Source organism: Pagrus pagrus (assembly GCF_965226575.1).
Source record: "Pagrus pagrus genome assembly, chromosome: 14".
NCBI classification, from domain to species: domain Eukaryota; kingdom Metazoa; phylum Chordata; class Actinopteri; order Spariformes; family Sparidae; genus Pagrus; species Pagrus pagrus.
This window is the reverse complement of record NC_140198.1, coordinates 3524627-3544821: the sequence shown is the minus strand read 5'-3', so window position 1 is coordinate 3544821 and position 20195 is coordinate 3524627. Positions and strand designations below refer to the sequence as shown.

General features: G+C 41.0%; 3 protein-coding genes across 5 annotated transcripts; 2 read left to right on the top strand and 1 right to left on the bottom strand.

Moving 5' to 3' along the window:
* Positions 1-637: 637 nt before the first annotated feature.
* Positions 638-6352, bottom strand: LOC311269935 (microfibrillar-associated protein 3-like). 2 transcript variants are annotated; one of them, XM_084374495.1, is made up of 3 exons: positions 6204-6352; positions 4859-5135; positions 638-3494 (listed from the first exon to the last, which is right to left on the bottom strand). In XM_084374495.1, the coding sequence occupies exons 2-3, from the start codon at positions 5088-5090 to the stop codon at positions 2752-2754; spliced, it is 975 nt and encodes a 324-aa protein (XP_084230621.1). In that variant the 5' UTR covers positions 5091-5135; positions 6204-6352; the 3' UTR covers positions 638-2751. The 2 variants fall into 2 exon arrangements, with proteins under 2 accessions (XP_084230621.1, XP_084230622.1); XM_084374496.1 differs by lacking the exon at positions 6204-6352 and adding an exon at positions 6109-6164.
* A 753-nt stretch (positions 6353-7105) lies between these two features.
* Positions 7106-14989, top strand: fam114a2 (family with sequence similarity 114 member A2). 2 transcript variants are annotated; one of them, XM_084373857.1, is made up of 14 exons: positions 7106-7336; positions 8144-8379; positions 8704-8803; positions 8908-9009; positions 9167-9270; positions 9806-9940; positions 10353-10517; positions 10635-10758; positions 10858-10943; positions 11189-11281; positions 11912-12036; positions 12149-12221; positions 12679-12732; positions 13269-14989. In XM_084373857.1, exons 2-14 carry the CDS (start codon positions 8164-8166, stop codon positions 13368-13370), a joined length of 1479 nt encoding a protein of 492 aa, XP_084229983.1. In that variant the 5' UTR covers positions 7106-7336; positions 8144-8163; the 3' UTR covers positions 13371-14989. The 2 variants fall into 2 exon arrangements, with proteins under 2 accessions (XP_084229983.1, XP_084229984.1); XM_084373858.1 differs by lacking the exons at positions 11912-12036; positions 12149-12221; positions 12679-12732; positions 13269-14989 and adding an exon at positions 11373-11620.
* Positions 14990-15851: 862 nt separating this feature from the next.
* Positions 15852-19931, top strand: cnot8 (CCR4-NOT transcription complex, subunit 8). The gene is made up of 7 exons (XM_084374572.1): positions 15852-15953; positions 16979-17188; positions 17549-17742; positions 17847-18008; positions 18163-18307; positions 18482-18592; positions 19126-19931. The coding sequence occupies exons 2-7, from the start codon at positions 17072-17074 to the stop codon at positions 19252-19254; spliced, it is 858 nt and encodes a 285-aa protein (XP_084230698.1). The 5' UTR covers positions 15852-15953; positions 16979-17071; the 3' UTR covers positions 19255-19931.
* The last annotated feature ends 264 nt before the right edge of the window (positions 19932-20195 follow it).

The window sequence follows — 20195 nt, the reverse complement described above, 5'->3', positions numbered from 1 at the left end:
TTTGGCTTAAAAAAACTACACCATGGACAGTATGTGACGTACTGTACGTTAACAACATTAATAAGATACTTTGTCCCCCCTTCATACCACCTGACTTCCTCCTTTGCAGCTGTAATAATTACTGTGGCTGATAAAGGTCTACGTCTAACAATCAAGGAAATATGGGTCGTAACAAGCTGCTCGCACAGTGGTCGCATATGGTCGTTTGTCTGATGAGGACCGGCTGGCCCGTTTGGTTAAACCCTTCACTCCCCCCCATTTTCCTGCCTGGTAGAAATATCACTGTGTATATCATGACTACTAAAGTTCCTGATAAGTGACAGACAGAAGTACAACTGCAGGTTTTCAAACTGTATTCCCTTCTTCATCCAAGACAGACAGAGATATGGGACCTGAAGCAGCGCTTCCCCCCTGAGAGGTGCTCATTCATCTCCCTCTGTGTTCCTTTAACAATGATATCAAGTGTTCATCGACGGCTGTTAACGTGCAAAATGACCCTTCAGGAGTGTTTCAGTTTGGTGAATCCACCGGTTTTGTTTCAGACGTACAGAAGTGATGTTTAACCCAACAGCTCCACCCTGTGGCTCAACAGCGGTGTTACCTGAAGGAGCAGAAATCACCACCAGACAAACATGTGCACGGTTTTGATTGTGTTTATTGTCACAGGATTTTCTTTTTCCCCCCAACTGTGGTCCCTGAGAACAATCTCTTTAGGGTCACCCATAAATATATAAACGCAAAACCATTTCACTCAGCAACAGCAGTTATACAATAGAGACTCAAGTGCATAATGGCATTACAATTACTCAAAAAATCCTCTTTGTTCACCTGTAGTTCACAGTTTACACACCTCACATGATACAAATGTCTAACGTTACCCTCTGAGACAAAGTGAAGAAGCTGTTTGACAGGACAAAACATGTTTTGTTTTTTAGGTCGTAAGAACTCCTCAAACAAACTTTTCATACTTTATTTTTTATTGGAATATAACAAACAAGTCTATATTTTAAGGGTTGTAGAGAAACTATTCAACTTTATTCCCACGATATGAAAAGAAGTGTATTCACATTAACAAGTACGTAAACCTCGACACAAAACCAGTCAATATTTATCTTTCACGCTTCATCGATCTAATTATTCATCGTGTCTTTAAATATAACTCACAAATGTTGCAATAAATACAGAGGCTGCATCACTTTTAGAATAAAAAAAAAAATAACCACAATATGATGGATACATCTGAATATTTATGAGCACAATTTTCAGACATTTTCCTTCCCGGCGGAAATATTTTGGAGCCCTAATACTAAAATAATCACATTCATATTTCAGCTCCTTTGCTGCCTCTGAAAGGTAAAAATAGCTGGAAGCTTCGTGTTTACTGTTGCTAAGAAATACATGTAATCAACTGCTGTCCCGACTAACAAACACTCACGTAAAGAGACATGGAGAAGGCAATCAAGTCTGTGAAAAGACACGTTTTTTTCAGGCATCATTTCAGGAGTCTTCCTTGACGGGAAGCAGTGACATGAAAACAATCGACACGACGCAATAAGGATATTTCACTGCAGCGTTTTTTGTTCTATAGAAGCTGACTGACTGTCAAAGTGAACAAAAGTGACCGGCAGCATTTTTCATCTTCTGAAGGAGGAAAGCGAGCTCTTATACCTGCTGCTGCACCAAGCTGAGTGCAGACAAACCCACAGACTGAAAACTGAAGGTGAACCACTGCACAGATGTGAAAAACACAAAAAAATGGAAATAAAGTCTGAGCTCAGTTGATGCAGTTCGGTTCTGGTCAAACTTATCAGCACCATTAGTTGATCATCATTGGATTGAGTGATTGATCACAGATAAATGATAAAAAAATTAACATTACACGTCTGCGATGTGGCGTCGCAGAGACGAATATCACATCATATACATGTGATCACGAATGTAACTGCAAAGTCACAGCTTCAAATTCAGTTTTGTTGAGTCTCCCTCCTTAACTACTAGAGCTGTAACGGTTAATTAATCGAGTAGTTGACAAATTGCAAACTATTTTGATAATCGATTAATCGACTTGAGTATTTTTTTATGAGAAAAAAGTCAAAGCTCTCTGATTCCAGCTTCTTAATGTAAATATGTTCTGCTTTCTTTCCTCCTTTTTGACAGTAAACTGAATATCTTGTAGTGTAACCAGTTTCCGATATTTCATCGACCAAACAACTAATCAAGAAAATAATCAGCAGATTAACCGACTGACTGGATCTAAATAATTGTTAGTTGCATCCCTAAAACCCACTGAAAGATTTGGGGCGGTTTGTGCTGAATACAACTTTCTACGGTTGTTGAGAATCCGGTTTGATTTGATGCCAGTTTTATAAAATAAGTGAGACTTTTGTAACTTTGACGAAAGGCTGGTGTGGATATATGTTCGTGCAGGAAGGAGTAAGACCAAACTTGTTCATGTTGAGACAGAATAACTATATTGTTCCTTGTTTTACCTCTTTAATCATAAAGAATGACATAGTATTCTGGAAGTTAGGACTTTATCACTTTACAATAAAGTTGTTTTATGGTTTCAACATGTTTCTGTGTAGTTTTCTTCCAGAAGTACAAAGATTTGGAGCCAGGATCAATGATCTGATCCAGAATTGGTAAAAATCTGGATGATATTTTTTAAAGATTTCTGATCTCTCGTGTGCATTTAGACACCTGACACTTCAGAAAACGTGTTTCTTGTGATGGGATTCAGACTGAGACGGGCTATATGTTGCTCTCATAGGACACACTTGTCCGTGAGCCTGGTGCCTGATCCTCGAGGGTGACCTTCTCATAAACTGTGTGCACTGACGCCTTTATGTCAAAGCCACCTCCATTGTTCCCTCGTCTTTCACTTGACAGCAGTGCCTGACACACCTCCACCTCCTCCTCCTCCTCGTCCTCCTCTCCATTTCTGTCGGATGAGGACGGGCCTATAGCTTGTCTGTTCCCAGGCATCGATGTCCTGACTTGCCCTCCCGTTTCAGCCGCCTCCTCCCCGAATGTGCGGCAGTTTAGGATGAGTGGCGGCAGAGGAACGCTCCGTGCCAGATCCTCCATGTGACGGGCGAACTCCATGGTCTTGTACTGCGTGACCTTGGCGAACTCCACCGTCTTGGCTGACGTGACGATGGGAATCCGCTTGGCGACCTCAAACGCCTTCTGCAGCTTCTCTGCGCCCTCGGTGCGGAAGAAGTCGTTGATGGCCCTTTCCGTCTTCTTGAGGTGGCTGCTGACCATGCACAGCCGCGCCACGTTGAGGATCATGGTGATGGTGAAGGTCACCAGGCAGACGATGACGAAGTACAGGCCGAGGCCGCTGTTGTTGTGGGCTACGCGCACAGTGACGGTGTAGTTTCTGCTCCCGCCGACACCACTGGAGGCGACGCAGGTGTAGCGTCCACGGTCCTTGAAGGAGACGACGGTGATGTTCAGGGCCCCGTTCTCCTCAATCTGCCACTTCCCACCTAGAGTCAAGACACACAAGGCAACAAGACAAAGACGGCTTTCATTTTAGAAATGTGAGTTGAGAATCGGGACAACTCATCAGCTGCTTCATCAAGCCTACTGTAGCTACCTTTAGCTAGTTAGCTCAGTTAGCAGTGCAGCTAGAAGTACGGACTGAGAGCTTGGAGCACTGTGGGAGTGTCGGTGTTACTACGATGGCGTATGACTCGCATAGGAACTTTCGGACTGAGGCGGGCCGGGGCTAGCTGGTTAGCATGCTAACTTCAAATAAACGTCATAATGTAAAAAGTGTTGTTAAAGTATGATTCTAGTTAAATTTTTCATATTGCACCTTTTAAGATCATTTGAATCCTTCCACAACCCAGCAGACAAAACACCACCTGATGAGATGAACGCAGCATTATGTTTATCATTTGAGTCAATACACAGCACAAGTTTTAGGCTAATTTTCTGCTAAAATCAGCCAGTGTGCACAGTTTTTGTTACTTTAGTTTATCTGACATTATGAGAAAGGTTCTAATAAATTATCCACATCTACAAAAGTCTTATTGTGGATCCAGAGTTAAAAGATGCATGAGAGGATGATGATTAAATGTATTATTCATCCAGATTAATACTGTGCTTAATTATATGTGACCTTTTGTTGACTGCCTCCTGTGTGTCTCTCACCAGGTGACGTCCTCACTCAGGTACCTGGAGATGAAGCCGTGGGGAGCTGCAGCCGGAGACAGGGGGCACGTTTGGCAGCTTGTGTGCTGACTGTGTGTTGCTGAGGGAGGTGTGTTTGCACATTCAGTTAGTGTGTCTAATTTTACCTCGACCAAGAAGGTTATGTTTTCAACCGTGTCTGTTTTTCAGGGTGTTTTTCCAACATGTTTATACATTTCTCAGAGAATGATGCAAAGATTCAGATGAGAAAATCAGGTGTATTCAGGCGGACGGTATCTATGAGTGAGTGTAAAAGGGGACATTATTGTCAAACTATTTAACCTTCCTTTAAATGTGTTAATATATTCTTAATTTGAGCTCATACCACAGTTTTCTTGCTTTCTTTTTCCCTGGGTGACACCTGTCGTTACTCCCCTAAAAGACTTTTTTATTCTCATGATTGTCTAATCGATTAATCGTTGCGGCTCTAGTTGTAACGCCTTTGTTTTAACTGAATGGAAATGACTGGATTTTTAGACTTGCTTCACAACCAAACTTTACTGGGTGTTTGGATGTTTCCTTGTTTTAAAACTTTTCAGTATGTGACGACTTTATTTTGCTGTTTTTTGACCTGTTTTTTTTTTTTTTACATTTAAAATAATTACATAGTGCTAAAAGAAGTTGAGTTGTTCTCAGCACAGCGTGTTCTCCTCACCGAGCAGAGGTCCTTTAGAGTTGTACCACTTGATGTCATCGTGGCCTCCGGTCACGTTACACTCGATCAGTGCGCTGGTTCCCTCCTTGACCACAATGTGCCTGCTGGAGGAGACGCTGAAGGACGCCGCCTCCGCCTCTGATGCGTTCTGAGCTGCGTCTGCTGTCCAACCACCAACCAGAAGGACTGTGAGAAGCAGGTGTGACAGGTGTTGTCTCTGAGCCGAAGACATTGCGAAAGGAGCTCCAGCGCCAGCCCACGCTCAGACGAGACAAACCTGCAGAACAGGAATAGTCAACGGTCATGGCTCATGCAGCAGCACAGCACTGTTAACACCTCACTTCAAGGCCAAAACTTTAAACAGTATTTTTGTCTTTTTTCTTCACACTTTTTGGCTTTTCTTTTCATGCATCACATATTTTTAACTACAATAATACATATTTTATATGTTACATGGACTCCAACGACTGTGTTTTGGCTTTTGTCTTAATTTGACTCTCTTGCTGCTGTTTTTTAGCTGATATAGTCACTTTGACTGACTCCTTTGACTTTGCAGCGCTTCATAAAAACAGCGGTCGGTGCTGTAGTGCTTTAAAATAAACAGTGAAGTAATGAAGGTAATTGTAAATGAGTTATGACATAATATCCAAAGAGCACAGCTGGAGAGGAAGCCTGCAGACGCATTTTCAAAATGTTTAATTCCAGTGCACTAAATCTGTAAAAAGAATAAAAAGTAAAATTATGTGTTCCTTACATATATTCACAAACTGTAAATCTCTGGGCAATATTAGGCTGCTATAGGAGAGAAAACACCAGTATATATAAGGAATGCATGGAGCCTGTGCAGTCTTGTAAGATGGTATTTCTTTTTATCTATGACAAGCAACTTATTATCTTGGATCAGTGAACCTTGCCTCACCTCTGTCCTAATTAATGTCATATCTTTAGATATTACATGCAGCAAATATCTATAATTACTTTTAAATACCAGTCATAGTCTTATTATCTGTAACATATTTTTACACTAATACACCTGTGATGTTCCTGTTAGACAACCTACTATAAAATCACCTTTATTCTTATATTATTACTACAACCATCCCATAATATATGCCTATGAATTAATTATTTGGATATTTGATTATGGGATGGTGGTAGTCGGTCAGAGGAAAGAAGCCCGCACATGAAACTCAAACACATGAGACCCAAACCTGAAACAGCCTGTGAGTCACATGATGTGAGATTCTCACCTGCTCTGACAGCGACCAACACATCAGATCCTCCACCGACACAAGCATCAGTTCAGTTCAGTAACTTGCTGAATGTTAAAAGATATTCATTTTACCTATTTCAGTCAGCTGCTCAGCTTTAATCCTCAGGTGTTAAGCGAAACACACACGATCCGTGTCCAGTCCGTTCACTTCCTGCTTCAGGTAAGAGAGTGGGCGTGGCTTGTTTTCAACTCTGTCATCCAGGCAGGTGCCTTCAGAGTATGGCCTGCAGAGAAATAGCTGTGGTTTTGAACATAGCATCTTTCGGTATTTTCATTTATTTATCTGCCTCCAGTTAAACGTGTTGGACATATTAAATATTCCAACACATTTTCAGACCATTTGTTTCTTTGATTTCATTGCTTTTACACAGAACATTTCGGTTTATTACAATGTTGACTTAAATTGTGTGTGTTGACCTATTTATTGATAATTGCAATCGTCACTTGTATTTAAAATAAATACATGGATTGATAACTTATCTAACTTATTTTTCGAGCTGACATGGAAGACAAATGACAAATACATTTAGATATTTTAAACAGTCTTATTCTTGACGACCAAAGTTATTAACAGGTGTTTTTCATTTGCCGGAAGTCCAAAATATTTTATTTTGACGGTTTCGGAAGTCATGCTTTTATTTTATAAACGTAATTTGACACGTTTAATCTTTGCGTCAAGCAACAAAACGAGCGATAAAGAAAGACCGGTAGTATGAAAGACGTCACTTCAAAGTAAAATCGTAACATCTGTCACCTACGGAAAAAAATATGTACCCATTAATATATCGAAAAATCTCTCTTAAAAGCGTCTGTTTAAAACTAAATATAAGTGTGAGCTCTAATATTTGTGGCGATAAAGATTCTCACTTCCTTTATATTCGCAGTTAAAACGCCAACGTTCTTGGCATAGTTTTATTGTGAAGAGTCTTACCGGAACTTGAATTCCTCCGTGCGGCTAACTGTCAGAGCTGGTCAGTGAAAACAAACTGTGACGTGGCTAATCCATGGTGGACAATAAGAGCGAGAAAACCTCTGTCATTAAAGTGTTTAGTGGAAAACTAAAAGGCGTCTAACGTGTAAAAACACAAGTGCAAACCGAAATAAAGAAGATAAAGTTTCCTGTTGTCGATTTTGTGAAAGGAAACCGTTGGAAACTCTGGTGACGTTAACTGCTAGTTAGCATCAAGACTTTGACAGGAGAGAAGGTGAGTGTGTAGCACCAGGATTACAGTGTATATTGTCTCTTTACGTCAACTATTGTGTCGACAATTATTAAAACAGATAACATTCATAAAAGAAGAGATGAAAAGAAAGCTAACGTTCCTCCTAGCCGTATTGTCAGCTGTGTGAACGAGTCATTAGCTTAGCAAAAGTACTAACGTTAGCATGAGTAAAGCATTACCAATGCTAGTAATGCTCTTACTACAATAGCACTACTTGCTAATGGACTATATGACTGAAGGTAATATTTATGTAATATATTTCTTCATAAATACCCGTTCTTGATATGTAGTCAGGTGTTTGTTTAGGAAATAGTACGTTCATGCACAGAGATTCAGTATGTGGATGTGCAGTATAGTACACTGTGAACAATGTACAACACAGTGCACAGTAAACTATGAAGTTTAGGTTTCAGACTACTAAGGCTGGACTTTAAACTACCATTATCTCCAGCTGTTCAGATAACCAGCAGCTTAATAGTTATCTGCTGTTCCCTGGGTGTTTGTAAAATGCATTCTGGGAAATGTGGTAGGATACAGCTGGCTGAAGGACAACTGGTCTCACCGAAGCTGGATTTTCTCTTACACATCCCAACTGGACACGTGTTCACTAACCTCTGTCACCTCGAAATCTTCAGTCCTGTCAGTTTTCTTTAGTACAAACCAATATTCCCAGCTCGGCCTGTACACATTCAGCGCTGCCAATATCACCACATCACACTTTATTCAGGAGTTAGACTGGATACTTATTTGTCTGATAGTTATATCCTGTGTTGTATTTTCACTTTGAAGGTATGTACTAAGACATTAAGATGTCAGACAGTGAAGCTACAGCAGCGGAGGCTCCAGAGGCGGCAGCACCAGAGAGTCAGGACGCCTCTCCTGCAGGAACACCCGACAGCTCCTCGCAGGTCACGCCAGACACCTCGACGGACGTGGCCCCGACGAGGAAAGCCCGGAGGAGACCAGAACCCAAACCTGCAGCTGAAGTCGAGGAGAAGCCGAAAGAAGAGGAGCAGCCAGCCAAGGCACTGATGAGATAATTATCTTCATGCTAAATAAAAGTATAAATAATGGTCAAAGGAGAACTTAACTTGTGTGGAAATGCCTTGCCAGTTAAATTGGCTAAACATTAACTGACAGAGGTGTTTACTGTGAATTTCAAACAAACTGCCGTTGTTTTGCAAGTTTTTTAACACTGGTGATAAGGCTTGTCTTAGATCGATTGAATTCTCACAGGGTCACACCAGAGGTCACTTCTTTTTATTTACGAGTCATTTATTTTGTCCTCATCATTCACAACCTCTGTTTCTTGCACTCTTCTTTTCTTTCCCTCACATCCTCTCTCTCAGACATCCAGTGAGTCCACTGTGTCTCAGGGTGGTTGGGGGTACTGGGGCAGCTGGGGAAAATCCATCTTATCCACAGCAACAGCTACTGTGGCCACCGTGGGTGAGTATCCCACCCAATCATTCTCTATTATACACAATATTTATGGTGGTTGGCTTTTGAACCAGTTGTCATCTTAACGCTGCTTGTCTCTCCTGTCCACCCAGGCCAGGGTCTCACAAATGTGATAGAGAAGGCGGAGACGTCTCTGGGAATCCCCAGTCCGACTGAACTCTCGGCACAAGTTGAGGAAGAGCAGAAAGAGCTGGGTGAGGTGTTACTGTATGTTGTGTCTTGTATAATTAAGGGACCGCACTGGGTTAACCTGTACAAATATGAAAATGAGTCCGTTCATCACACGTCTCTTATTTTCTTCATATAGTATCAAACGTGTAATTGTATTTATTGTGTTTGTTTCTCCTGCAGGTGAAGGCAACAGTGAGGCGGACAAAGTGGCAGCAGATGGATCGGCGGCGGTGGGCAGCGCGATGGGAATGCTGACGTCGCTAACCAGCGTGGTCCAGAGTACCGTAAGCAGAAACATTCCCTGTTTTTATTGGAGGAAAGAGAAGTTCACAGTTTTGGATGGAAAATGGAAGAATTCAGTTTTTCTTCATGAGTTGAGAGCTTTTGTTTTTCCTGTTCGGGTTTGTAAAACACTTTCCAGACCTTTCAGTCTATGCCAACAAAATTGGGCTGTTGACGTATCAGTGAACAAAGTATGTCTTCACATGAGGTTGTTTTGAATTTTGCAAACATGTCTTTAGTTCATCAGATGCAGCCATTTTGCTAAAACATCACCCCTGTTCCACTTCTGCCTCACCAGAGAACACCAGTTTAATCTTCAAGTGGCTTTATGCTTCTGTATTTGCCGATTTGATGCAGCAACCAAGCTAGCAACACAGCCTTTAAATTTAGTATAAAATACGGTCTTAAGCTCCTTAATAACTCATTAATTCCTTATTAAATACTGTATATTTCTAACAAGCCGTTCGCTAAGAGCAGGTGTTGTTAATGTGGATATCACACTGAAACTAAGCTCTTCATATTTTCTCCTCCTCACAGGGGAAAACAGTGATAACAGGCGGTCTGGACGCTCTGGAGTTCATCGGGAAGAAGACGATGGATGTGATAGCAGAAGGTGATCCTGGCTTTAAGAAGACCAAAGGACTGATGATCAGGAACGCCACTCTGTCTCAGGTAGTTCAACCATGGGCAGAGATGTAAATGAGGAGCTCAAAGAAAAGATGGAGGCACCTCAGATGAGACTACACGCTGTTCCACCGATAATAAGATATCCAAATATTTAACTTGCCAGAACAAGTTTGATTGAAACTAATCTAAATTTGGTGAGAAAAGTTTGGGAGAGAGTTCCTACATTTTTTTACCCTACGTGTTAAATCATTATGCAAATATGGTCTTCATCAGCAAAACCAAGGCAAAAAACAGGATGAAAGTAAAGAGTGTTTTCTTCTATGACTTTTTATCAGTACACCAAACAGAAATAAACTTCAGCTAACCTAAGCTAGTTTGACTCTTGATTGTCTGACAGGTTTCTGATGTTTTTGCCCTCTCTTTCTCTTTTAACTTCTCACCTCTCTCCGTCCCCCAGGTGTTGAGGGAGGCAAAGGAGCGTGAGGAGCAGCAGACAGCAGAGACAGCAGAGTCTGATTCAGAGAAGAAGGTGGTCGCTCACTATGGGATGCTGTTTGATGAGTTTCAGGGTCTCTCGCACCTCGAGGCGCTGGAGATTCTGTCCCGAGACAGCGAGTCGAAGGTGCGACCGGAGTTTCATTCCAAAACTTGACAGCGGCTGTGGATGTATAGACATACTGACACATTGTTTTCAGTGTCATAATTCAATGGGATCTGGTGAAATGTGTTTTTGCTGCAGGTGAAGTCGGTGCTGACCACTCTATCAGGAGAGGAGGTGGTTCAGCTCAGGGAAGAGCTGGAACTCATCAAGGACGCTTTCTCCCTGGTGGAGTTTGATGATGAGGAGGTGGACGAGAAGAAAGGTATTATTAAGATACTGCACTGAAAGAGGAATACAGCACAGTATCCACCAGAACTGACGTTAACAGCTGAAATGATTGATTATACGTTTGTAATTCCAGATGAAGACGGCTCAGAGTTTGAGAGAGAGTTAACGGAGGCCTTGGAGGGTCTCAGCGTCACTGCTACAGCTGAAAAACTCAGCAAGGTACCGACTCAGATTCCTGTTCTGTTTTAGTCGACAAAAGCAATTTTGAGGTCCCAGTTTTTTAAATTTCAGCCTCAAAATTGACTGTAGAGTTGAATTGAAACCTGTCTGACAGAGTGTAAGTATGAGAGAGGTAGTTTTTATTTCATGGCTGTGGCTTTGGATTCTGTTTGTGCAGTTCTTGTGTTTGTTGTGGTCAACCAGTGGATTACAACAGCAGTAATGTAATATCTAACCTCCAACAGGCCTGTAAGAGCACCTGCAGCCAGATCACTGACATAACCAAGCCGGAGGAGGAAGAGAGTGAGGAGGACGCAAAGAAAACGCTCTCTGTAGAGGTACGCTCATATTAACAATGACCTATATGTACATTACAAAGGACGGATCACTTGAGGTTGCATTCAAATTGACTTGCTTATTTAAAAACAGGTTAGACTCGTAGCTTCATCACGAGGCTTGGGTGTGTTCGAATACAGTTTGGAAGAATGGCAGCTCAGGATATCGAGGTATAAAGTTAGTTTTTAAAGATATAATATTCAGTGCAATAAACTTACTAACATTTCCAGCAGTGTTCAGAGCAGGAGAAATGTGTAATTTCATTTAAGGTAATAGTTTTTTTATTTGGTCGCCTGTCGCTATAACTTCCGAGGAAACACCAGATGATACGTCAGAGAGTGAGGAAAGAAGTCGCCGAATGAAACAAAACGTAACATAAATAAAACTTTAAAACTTTACCTCCTCTGAACATTTCTCAACAGACACAGATCCCACTCCCATGATCCCACACTACTCACTTCTTTTCTTTTGATTGAGACCCCGAGCCGCAGAAATAACATACTGTAGCTTTAATTTACTGAGAGATCAAAGTCAAATCTATTGATTATACTGTATATCAGTTAATTGTTGAACTTGTTTAACTGTTGTGTGTGTCTGTGTGTGTGTGTGTGTGTGTGTATTGAATTTTTTAGGAGGTTCACGCTGCAGCCATCAGGAGTCTGGCCGAGCTGACGGCTCGATCCATCGAGCTTTTCCACAAACTGGCTGAGATGATCCTCTTCTCCAACGGCAGCACAGAGGCCAGCGTTCTGTCACAGTAAGACTTCATCTGTTCCCTGTTTGTACGTGTGTGGAGACGCTGCAGCAGCTGAACTGTAGAAGTGAAATGTTTTATCTGTCCTTTAACTAAACTTCTGTATTTTCCTCAGGTTAACTGTCGTCCTGTGTAAAGAAATCTCACTGCTTTCCAAGAAGTTCACGTCCTGTTTAACAACAGCAGGCGTAAGTGTTTTGTGTTTTGTGATTTTGCTCTTTGGATAAGAGACAGTTTTAGTTTTAGTAGTTTACTGTCGAAACAGACGTGAATATGGGAAATACATTCATCATTTTAAGACAGATGCCAAGCAAATTTCTGAACTTGTTGATGATCATGACGAGATCAGTGTTTTCATCACCATTTAGGTAATAAAGTTATAATTGTTTGTCTTAACCCACCTGAGGGACGAACAGTGACAACTTTATCAATCATCTTTGATCGTCCTTTAAGGACACACACCTGAAGTCACAGCATGTTTGTATCAGTAAATGTCTTTTACCTGTTAATCAGCGTTTCCATGTGCTTTGCTGAACATGTCTGCTTGTTTGTACCTAAACAGAGGGTGGTGTCATTCATATCAGTGGTTGTTTGAGTTACAAACAGCTCTTCTGTTCATGTTAATCTAAATGTTCTTCTTTACAGTCAAACGAGAAGGGAGACGTCCTCAACCCACTGATAACAGGAGTCTTTTTAGAGGTTTGTGTCGTACTGCTACAGCACTCATCACACACACACACACACACACACACACACACACACACATACACACACACATAAACAGTGTAATTAAACCTCGTCACACTATTGCAGTTTCATCTTTATACATGTTATCGCCTGTATTATGGTCAGTTTCTCCTTGAAATGTGTTAAAATGACGTTTGATGGGACTTTCCATTGCAAATGTACACAATAATTTTCACAATTAAATATTTGTATGTGTACAAACCTACTGATTGGATGAATTTCCTAAAATCAAGTGTCAATTTTCTTCAATAATCTACATTCTGCTGTCTTTAAAGATAATAAACCTTTTAGGAGAAAACTTTGTTAGGATGAGGTCAGATTATCTGACATCGTTGGTAGAAATGTTTCTTCTTGAAGAAAAATAAGAGCCCAAATATCACTTTTATTTATTTATTTTTTTAGTTGGATTGACTGCAAATGTGGTCATTGCAGAGATTAAGATACTGTGTGCCTCATGTTGACGTGTGATAAATCCTCCCTCCTCACAGGCATCCAACAGTGCGTCTTACATCCAGGATGCTTTCCAGCTGCTGATGCCGATCCTGGAGATCTCCCACATCCAGAGGAGATCTGAGTCCACGGAGCAGTAAACCAGCTGATGTCACCTCCATCGCTGTCATGACGCAGGGACGCTGTCACAGCAGAGAACTGACACATCTTTGAAATTTTTTTTTTTTTAAACGGGCTGCGTCGGCTCTTCCTCTGTCTGGTTTTCGGCTCAGGAGAAAATCAGTTTCACACCTGGGGGGAGAAGTGTGTTTTTGTCAAACAGTGTTAACTTTTTCAGTATTGCTGGTTTAATTGTGAAGCCCAGTAGATGGACTCATTGAAATACAGTGTTGAGAAGCTCTGGATCCACCAGGTGTTAAGGGGAACAAATGCATCTGTGTAAAACATGGAGCGACTTGTTCTTCCTTTTATTCTAACACATACTTGTTTTCTGACAGCAGCACTTTTGACCTAAAATTCTCAATTCTGCCTCGAAGAACACTGACAGAAAACACATACAGGAAAAAAAAGGTGTATCTCTTAATATCAAAATGTATTGATAATGTATTTTTCTCTTTACTACAACTACAGAGAATATTTGGGAATCATGTTTCTATGCACGTCTCTCCAAAACACTGCCGTGCAACATGTTGCTGGTCCAGGAGCAGTTAGAAGCTCAGTGTCTTTGCTCAAGGACACTGACAGTTATTGAACAAGCACACAGTGTTAGGACGTGTCACTTTGGTCAGTCGGCACCAGGCCGGCCACCGTTTGTCTGACTAACAGGGTTTCAGCTGACGTATAAAGCCTTGAATTACATCTTCAAATCTCTAAACGCACAGATGTTCCTTTAGTTTTTGCCAACCATGGTATCATCCTCAAATCATGAGCAGACCGGCTGTAATTAGTCTACACTAGTGTGGATTTAATGACAGCCGTTTGTAGAAGGAAAGGGTTTATTACTGTACATGCAATACAACTTAGGTGCTTTCTTTGCTTTTGGCTCTCTGCAGTGAGAGGCTCAGCTCAGCTTATTCAGAAACACTATTACAGCCATGAATGTTACCTGAATGTTCAGACGTTTTCCTTTCAGAGTCTTGAAAGACTTGCAACTGCACTTCACCGCTTGAGACTATATTGTTCATAAAGACTTGGATCTTAACTTGGATTAGCTCCCAAAAAGAGTTAGAAGTAGCTCTGGTGTTCTCTTAAATCAGACCAACCCGATCAGCTCAGATCTGTACTGAGACATCTTTAACTGTCAGATGAGCGAATTAATCGACAAAGTACTTTTTTGAAAATCCTTTCACACCACGTTCTTAGTCTCCAAACTTACTCTTCCCTTCATAGCTGCTCCTTCATTACCCTCTATCCTGAAAAGTGTTGGTCTCTCCTCTCTCCCTCTCTTGTGAATTCCCAATGTCCGGTTGGAGAAACATATCAATTCATAAATTGTACATTTCAGTCATTTTAAGCCCATCTTTGTCCTTATTGCCCTCTCAATTCATTATTCATGAGACTTCAGAACAACTTCAGGTGTTTGTTAATCAACAGAGAAGCTTCTGTCTGCCATGGAGATTGTGATTGTCTTCTTTATGATATTGAACTGCTAACAGCTGTGTGTTGTGGGCATGTGAAGTGATATCCTTTCAAGCAATATACTGTTCTGTATATCAGGTATTTGAGATGGGTTTTCAAATAAATGTGCTTTCATATAAGGTTCAATGTGTGATTTGTGTGTATGTGAGTGGAAACGACAGATTTAATCGAATACTTTTTAGCCGGATACTTGGAGAGTGGAGGATGTTCCAGCTGCAGACTGCTGCCAGTCACAAATGGGTGTCATGATCACGTGTCCACATACTGTTGGTGTATAATATAACTATTTCTGAAGTTACTCCCTGAACAAAATTACATTTATGTTTTCATGTTTTTTTTTGTTTAAATGACAGAACTATATCAGATCATTGAAGTAAAACTTGTGATACAACAATGTACAAATACTCCATTACAATTAAGAACGCTACATTCAAATCTTAAGCCAAAGTTAAGGTATGTAAGTTGTACTCAAAATATTAAAAGTTAATGTGTTTATTGTGGAGAAAATTATCCATGAGAGCATTATACTGTTGTATTACCACAAGTAACTGTAGTTTTCGAATAAGTTTAGTAGAGTAAAAAGCACAATATTTGCCTCTAAAATGTAGTGGAGTAAAGGTATAAAGCAGTATGAAATAAAATACTGTGAAGTACAAATACCTCAATTTCAGTAGTCTTATACTTCCACCACTGAATAGTTCCAAATACATATTTAGTGTGAATGTTTATTTTGAATTTCTGTGAAGAAGTAATGTCAGATGCCATTTTTCAATGTGTTAAGCAGTTAAAATAACTTTTGTTTCACTTCAGTTGGAAGCAGCATTAATATGTTGAAATGTATATTTTAAAAAATAATAACAAAAGGAGAAGAAATGAGAAGAAAATGAAAAATAAAGGGAAATGATTTGTATTAAGGCTTATTTCACGCTGTTACTTTCCCATGGCAGTAGGTGGCGCTGTGCACATTTACCGTCGACTCGCTAATATACGCGAAGAAGAAGAAAAAGCAGAAGGAGAAAACGAAGAAGAAGAAGACAAGAGGCGCTAACAGCTAGCTTGGCAGGGTACGTCGAGGAAATTCTGAGGTAAAGCTAGTTTTTCATTCTTTTATACTTTCCACAGTTTACACGCTGTCATGTCTGTGTTGTGTGAAGCTGTTGTGACATCCCGAGAAGTGCAAAAGAAGACTCGTTTCATTTAATCTTTCTCCGGTAATGTTAGCTTTCTCGGTAACGCGAGGATTAGCTTGTAAACGTTAGCCGTTCATGCTAAACACTCAGCGAGTGCGTTCCCTCGCCACAACGTCGTCAGTTAGCTTACTTTTAACAGTATTTAAAACTTTGCAGCTGCTTGAACGTCCAAAGATTTTGAAAACTGAAAACTATTCCCAACGACTTTAAATTAAACGGGAGTATTTGTCATTTGTGGCGCTTCACTTTAGTTTTCTGTTGGGTTAGTTAGCCTGATATCATAAACAACCAACAGCTAGCTTGATGTCATGGTAACACAGGCACTTCATTTAAAAGGAAATCACCTTTCATACCTATTTCCAAGACTTGTATTCAAAACTCAGTGTCCTTGATGTCAATAAAGGAGCAAAATGCTACTAGCTTCAGTAAAACATCTCTGATTATAACGTGAAACATTTCTATGGCAGTGCAAAGAAGTACATCTTCCCAAATTACTATTACTGAGAATTGAATCAACAGTTTGTAAAACAGTTTTGACAGAAGGTTTCATCCCCACAGTGTGTTTTTACGGCTTCAACATGTAGAAAGCATGGCAACATGATTAACGTGGCCTGATGGCACTGACAAAGCTTCATTCTTGGTGCTTTGAAGAAAATTTTGCTCTCAGCTTTTCACTTGAAAGAACTATAAATATTTCACATGTATTTGGAGGGATGTAGGCTGTGAGGCGTTGCCTTCTCAAACTAACAAACAAAAAAGAAAACTTGGAAGACACTTGTTGTAATTTATGCTTTTTATTCAACATTTTCATGTATCAACGTGTGCTTCATGCATTAATGTGTATGTGTGCTATCCTCAGTGGTTTCAGCGCCAGTGGCATTCACATTAATCGCCACCCTTCTCTTTTTATTCCCTCGTAGAATTGTCTTTCTTCACCACACGGCCTCCCCTTCGACCCCTTGACGAGCGCTGCAGGATTGTTGGGGTTTTAGCTCTCGTCCTGACCCGCCAACATGCCAGCCGCACTTACAGATTCCAGTCAGATAATCTGTGAAGTCTGGGCGAGCAATGTGGAGGAGGAAATGAGGAAAATCCGGCAGATTATTCAAAGCTACAATTACATTGCTATGGTGAGTAACAGTCCGTTCTGAGAGGAGTTGGACTCTGACAGCAGAGTTACTGTAAAGTAACTTTGCCAGATATTGAGTAATGTTGGGTAAAGACTGAGTCGGCAACTTTATGACTCAAAGACATGGAATTACAAAGCTTGAGGCCCTTTGTGTTTCTAATGTGCTGCATCGTAGATGTTGTTTCTAAAACCTTTTAACACATTGCATGACTGAGGTGGGATAAACCTGACACATGTGAACATCATTTTAGGAAACAACATGTTGGTAGAGCTCATGATTAATTAATTTTTTGAAATCACAGTGCGGGAATGTTGAAGGGTGGAGTTAATGTTTCTTCTTCATCTTTTTTTTTTTAACCAGGACACAGAATTCCCTGGAGTCGTGGTCCGGCCAATCGGCGAGTTTCGCAGCACAGTGGACTACCAGTACCAGCTGCTGAGGTGTAACGTCGACCTCCTGAAGATCATCCAGCTCGGCCTCACGTTCATGAACGAGGATGGAGACTATCCTCCTGGCACGACGACGTGGCAGTTCAACTTCAAGTTTAACCTCACGTAGGCAGACTGTTGTCTTTTCGTGCTCTCTCTCAACTTTCTTTTTTTTATGTTAATAATTGTTGATAACACGACATGAATATCTGTATTTTTGCTCCTCACAGAGAAGACATGTACTCACAGGACTCCATAGACCTGCTACAGAACTCCGGCCTCCAGTTTAAAAAACACGAAGAAGAAGGAATCGACACGCTCTACTTCGCTGAGCTCCTCATGACGTCGGGTCTGGTGCTGTGTGAAAACGTCAAGTGGCTCTCCTTCCACAGGTTTGTTCTGACTCAACTTTTTCATTGTTAATCCCAGTTAACTAAATTATAAAAACACAATTTGAGCCATGGTGACTGCTTATTAGTCAAACCCAGCAGCATCAGTGTAATCCCAACCATCTTGACTTTAATCTTCCTGTTCTGTGTCTCTCAGCGGCTACGACTTCGGCTATCTGGTGAAGCTCCTGACAGACGCACGGCTCCCCGAGGAGGAACACGACTTCTTCCAGATCCTCAACCTGTTCTTCCCCGCAATCTACGATGTCAAGTACTTAATGAAGAGCTGCAAGAACCTGAAGGTACTGTAGACAGATATACAGGGGGGGCAGAGTGTAACTTTTTGTATCAGAGGTGTTGATTCTGCTCAACAGTTTGAGACTGTTGGTGAAGGCGTTCATGTTGTTTTGTACAAAGGGGACAACATCTGTCAAAACAAGCCTCGAGATGTCTGAGTTTTGTGTGTTTGTGTGCAGGGAGGGTTACAGGAAGTAGCAGACCAGCTGGAGCTGAAGAGGATCGGGCGGCAGCATCAGGCTGGATCAGACTCGCTGCTCACCGGCATGGCTTTCTTCAGGATGAAAGAGGTACTGTTACACAGATATCCAGGGCTTTCTTTTTTTATTGTGGGGCAGGAGCTGATCTGCAGAACAGTCAGCTTCTATGGATTGTCAATTATTTTTGTGCTCGGAGTTCGTTTTGAAACGGTAGAGCAGTAAGCTGGCAACAAACAATCGTATAACATCTAAACGACACAATAAAATACGTCTCTGAAAACATATTAGGAGAGAAATAAATGAAATGGGCAGTGTAGTAACACAATCGTGGTTTAATGCTTATCAGCACTGTGTGGTGTAGTCAGTTTGATCAGAGTTTGATGGGTCGCCCCTCACTCGATACTAGAGACTGTCCGACTGTCCGGTGATGCACACGAAGTGTGAAACAACAATCTGTAGTTGAGTTGTTTTGCAACATTTGTGGATTTCTGCAGGCAGAAGAGTAATGGGGAAAATTGGGAGCTGGTCCAGGAAGTTATTGAACCATTTTGTGGGAGTTAAATATGTAAGGATAGCAGGTGTGTCCTGCATTCATCTAACTGAAATCTTATTTTTCTCTTCAGCTTTTCTTTGAGGACAACATTGATGACGCAAAGTATTGTGGGAGATTGTACGGCCTGGGCTCGGGCTCCACCCAACCCCAGAACGGCATCTCCAGCTCGGGCCAGGAGGAGACGAACAACAAGCACTGACTGAGCGCTCAGATCTTCAAGTGGAGTACGCACTTGTTTTAAAACCCAACCAGCAGATTCCCTGTGATCTCCCTCAACGAGACAAAACGAAAACACCTTTCTTTCCATTTTCCTCCCGAGTGACTGTAAATGGACTCACAGTGGATCCTTCACTGGCTCACTCGTTTCTTTTTAGTCACTTTTACTGAGTACATGGCCATATATTCAGAACGCTCTTTTAATCTGTTGGATTTTTTTGCTCCAGCATTATAGTGACGCCCTTCTTTAACAGCATGGGACCAGCTCCTGTATCATACTGTGATTTCAGACCAAACCTTGACAAAAAAAAACAGTCCGATCCTTCAGTTCAGGCTTTCCTTCATCAGCGGGACGTGTCTCTTGTTGCAGGGATTTCATTTTTTAAGTTAATGTTGGAAGGGCCTGTAAATTAAAATGTATAATTTTGATGAAAATAAAAATGTTTTAGCTCTTTTCCACTTTCAGAAACTTTTAACAGTGTGTAACTGTGCTTGGTTATGCATGTGTTTCAATGGGCAAACTACTGTCATTCTGTACATTCACCCACCAAAACCAAACTGTCCACCGTCAGGTTTACAGATGTTGTGGTTACTCTTGTTTTTACATTTGACATTGTTTTAACAGTTGTATATTAAATTGTTTTGTATTTTCAATGTAAACGTTAAGGATTTGATCTTTTTTACGAGCCGTACACGACACACAGCTTGTTCAATATTTATGTTGAAAAAGATAAATGTCAGGTCACCTGGAAACTCTAATTCGTGAGACTTAAAGTAGAGTAACTGACAGGAAAATGAACCAACTATTACAGAAAATAATGAACTTTTTATCAGGCAAAATGTCTGTATTCAGGGTGGCCCAGACGGGCACTGTGGCTAATATTTATTATCAAGGAGCTCTTAAACAGGAAGTCTTCCATAGCA

Bases quoted from the DNA above. Each gene is read 5' to 3' on its own strand.
- LOC311269935 (XM_084374495.1), bottom strand. From the start codon at position 5,090: ATGTCTTCGGCTCAGAGACAACACCTGTCACACCTGCTTCTCACAGTC. The intron at 3,495-4,858 runs GTGAGGAGAACA...TCTTGACTCTAG, and splicing joins CTCTAAAGGACCTCTGCTCG to GTGGGAAGTGGCAGATTGAG.
- fam114a2 (XM_084373857.1), top strand. From the start codon at position 8,164: ATGTCAGACAGTGAAGCTACAGCAGCGGAGGCTCCAGAGGCGGCAGCA. The intron at 10,944-11,188 runs GTACCGACTCAG...AACCTCCAACAG, and splicing joins CAGCTGAAAAACTCAGCAAG to GCCTGTAAGAGCACCTGCAG. The intron at 12,733-13,268 runs GTTTGTGTCGTA...CCCTCCTCACAG, and splicing joins TAACAGGAGTCTTTTTAGAG to GCATCCAACAGTGCGTCTTA.
- cnot8 (XM_084374572.1), top strand. From the start codon at position 17,072: ATGCCAGCCGCACTTACAGATTCCAGTCAGATAATCTGTGAAGTCTGG. The intron at 17,743-17,846 runs GTAGGCAGACTG...TGCTCCTCACAG, and splicing joins AACTTCAAGTTTAACCTCAC to AGAAGACATGTACTCACAGG. The intron at 18,593-19,125 runs GTACTGTTACAC...TTTTCTCTTCAG, and splicing joins CTTTCTTCAGGATGAAAGAG to CTTTTCTTTGAGGACAACAT.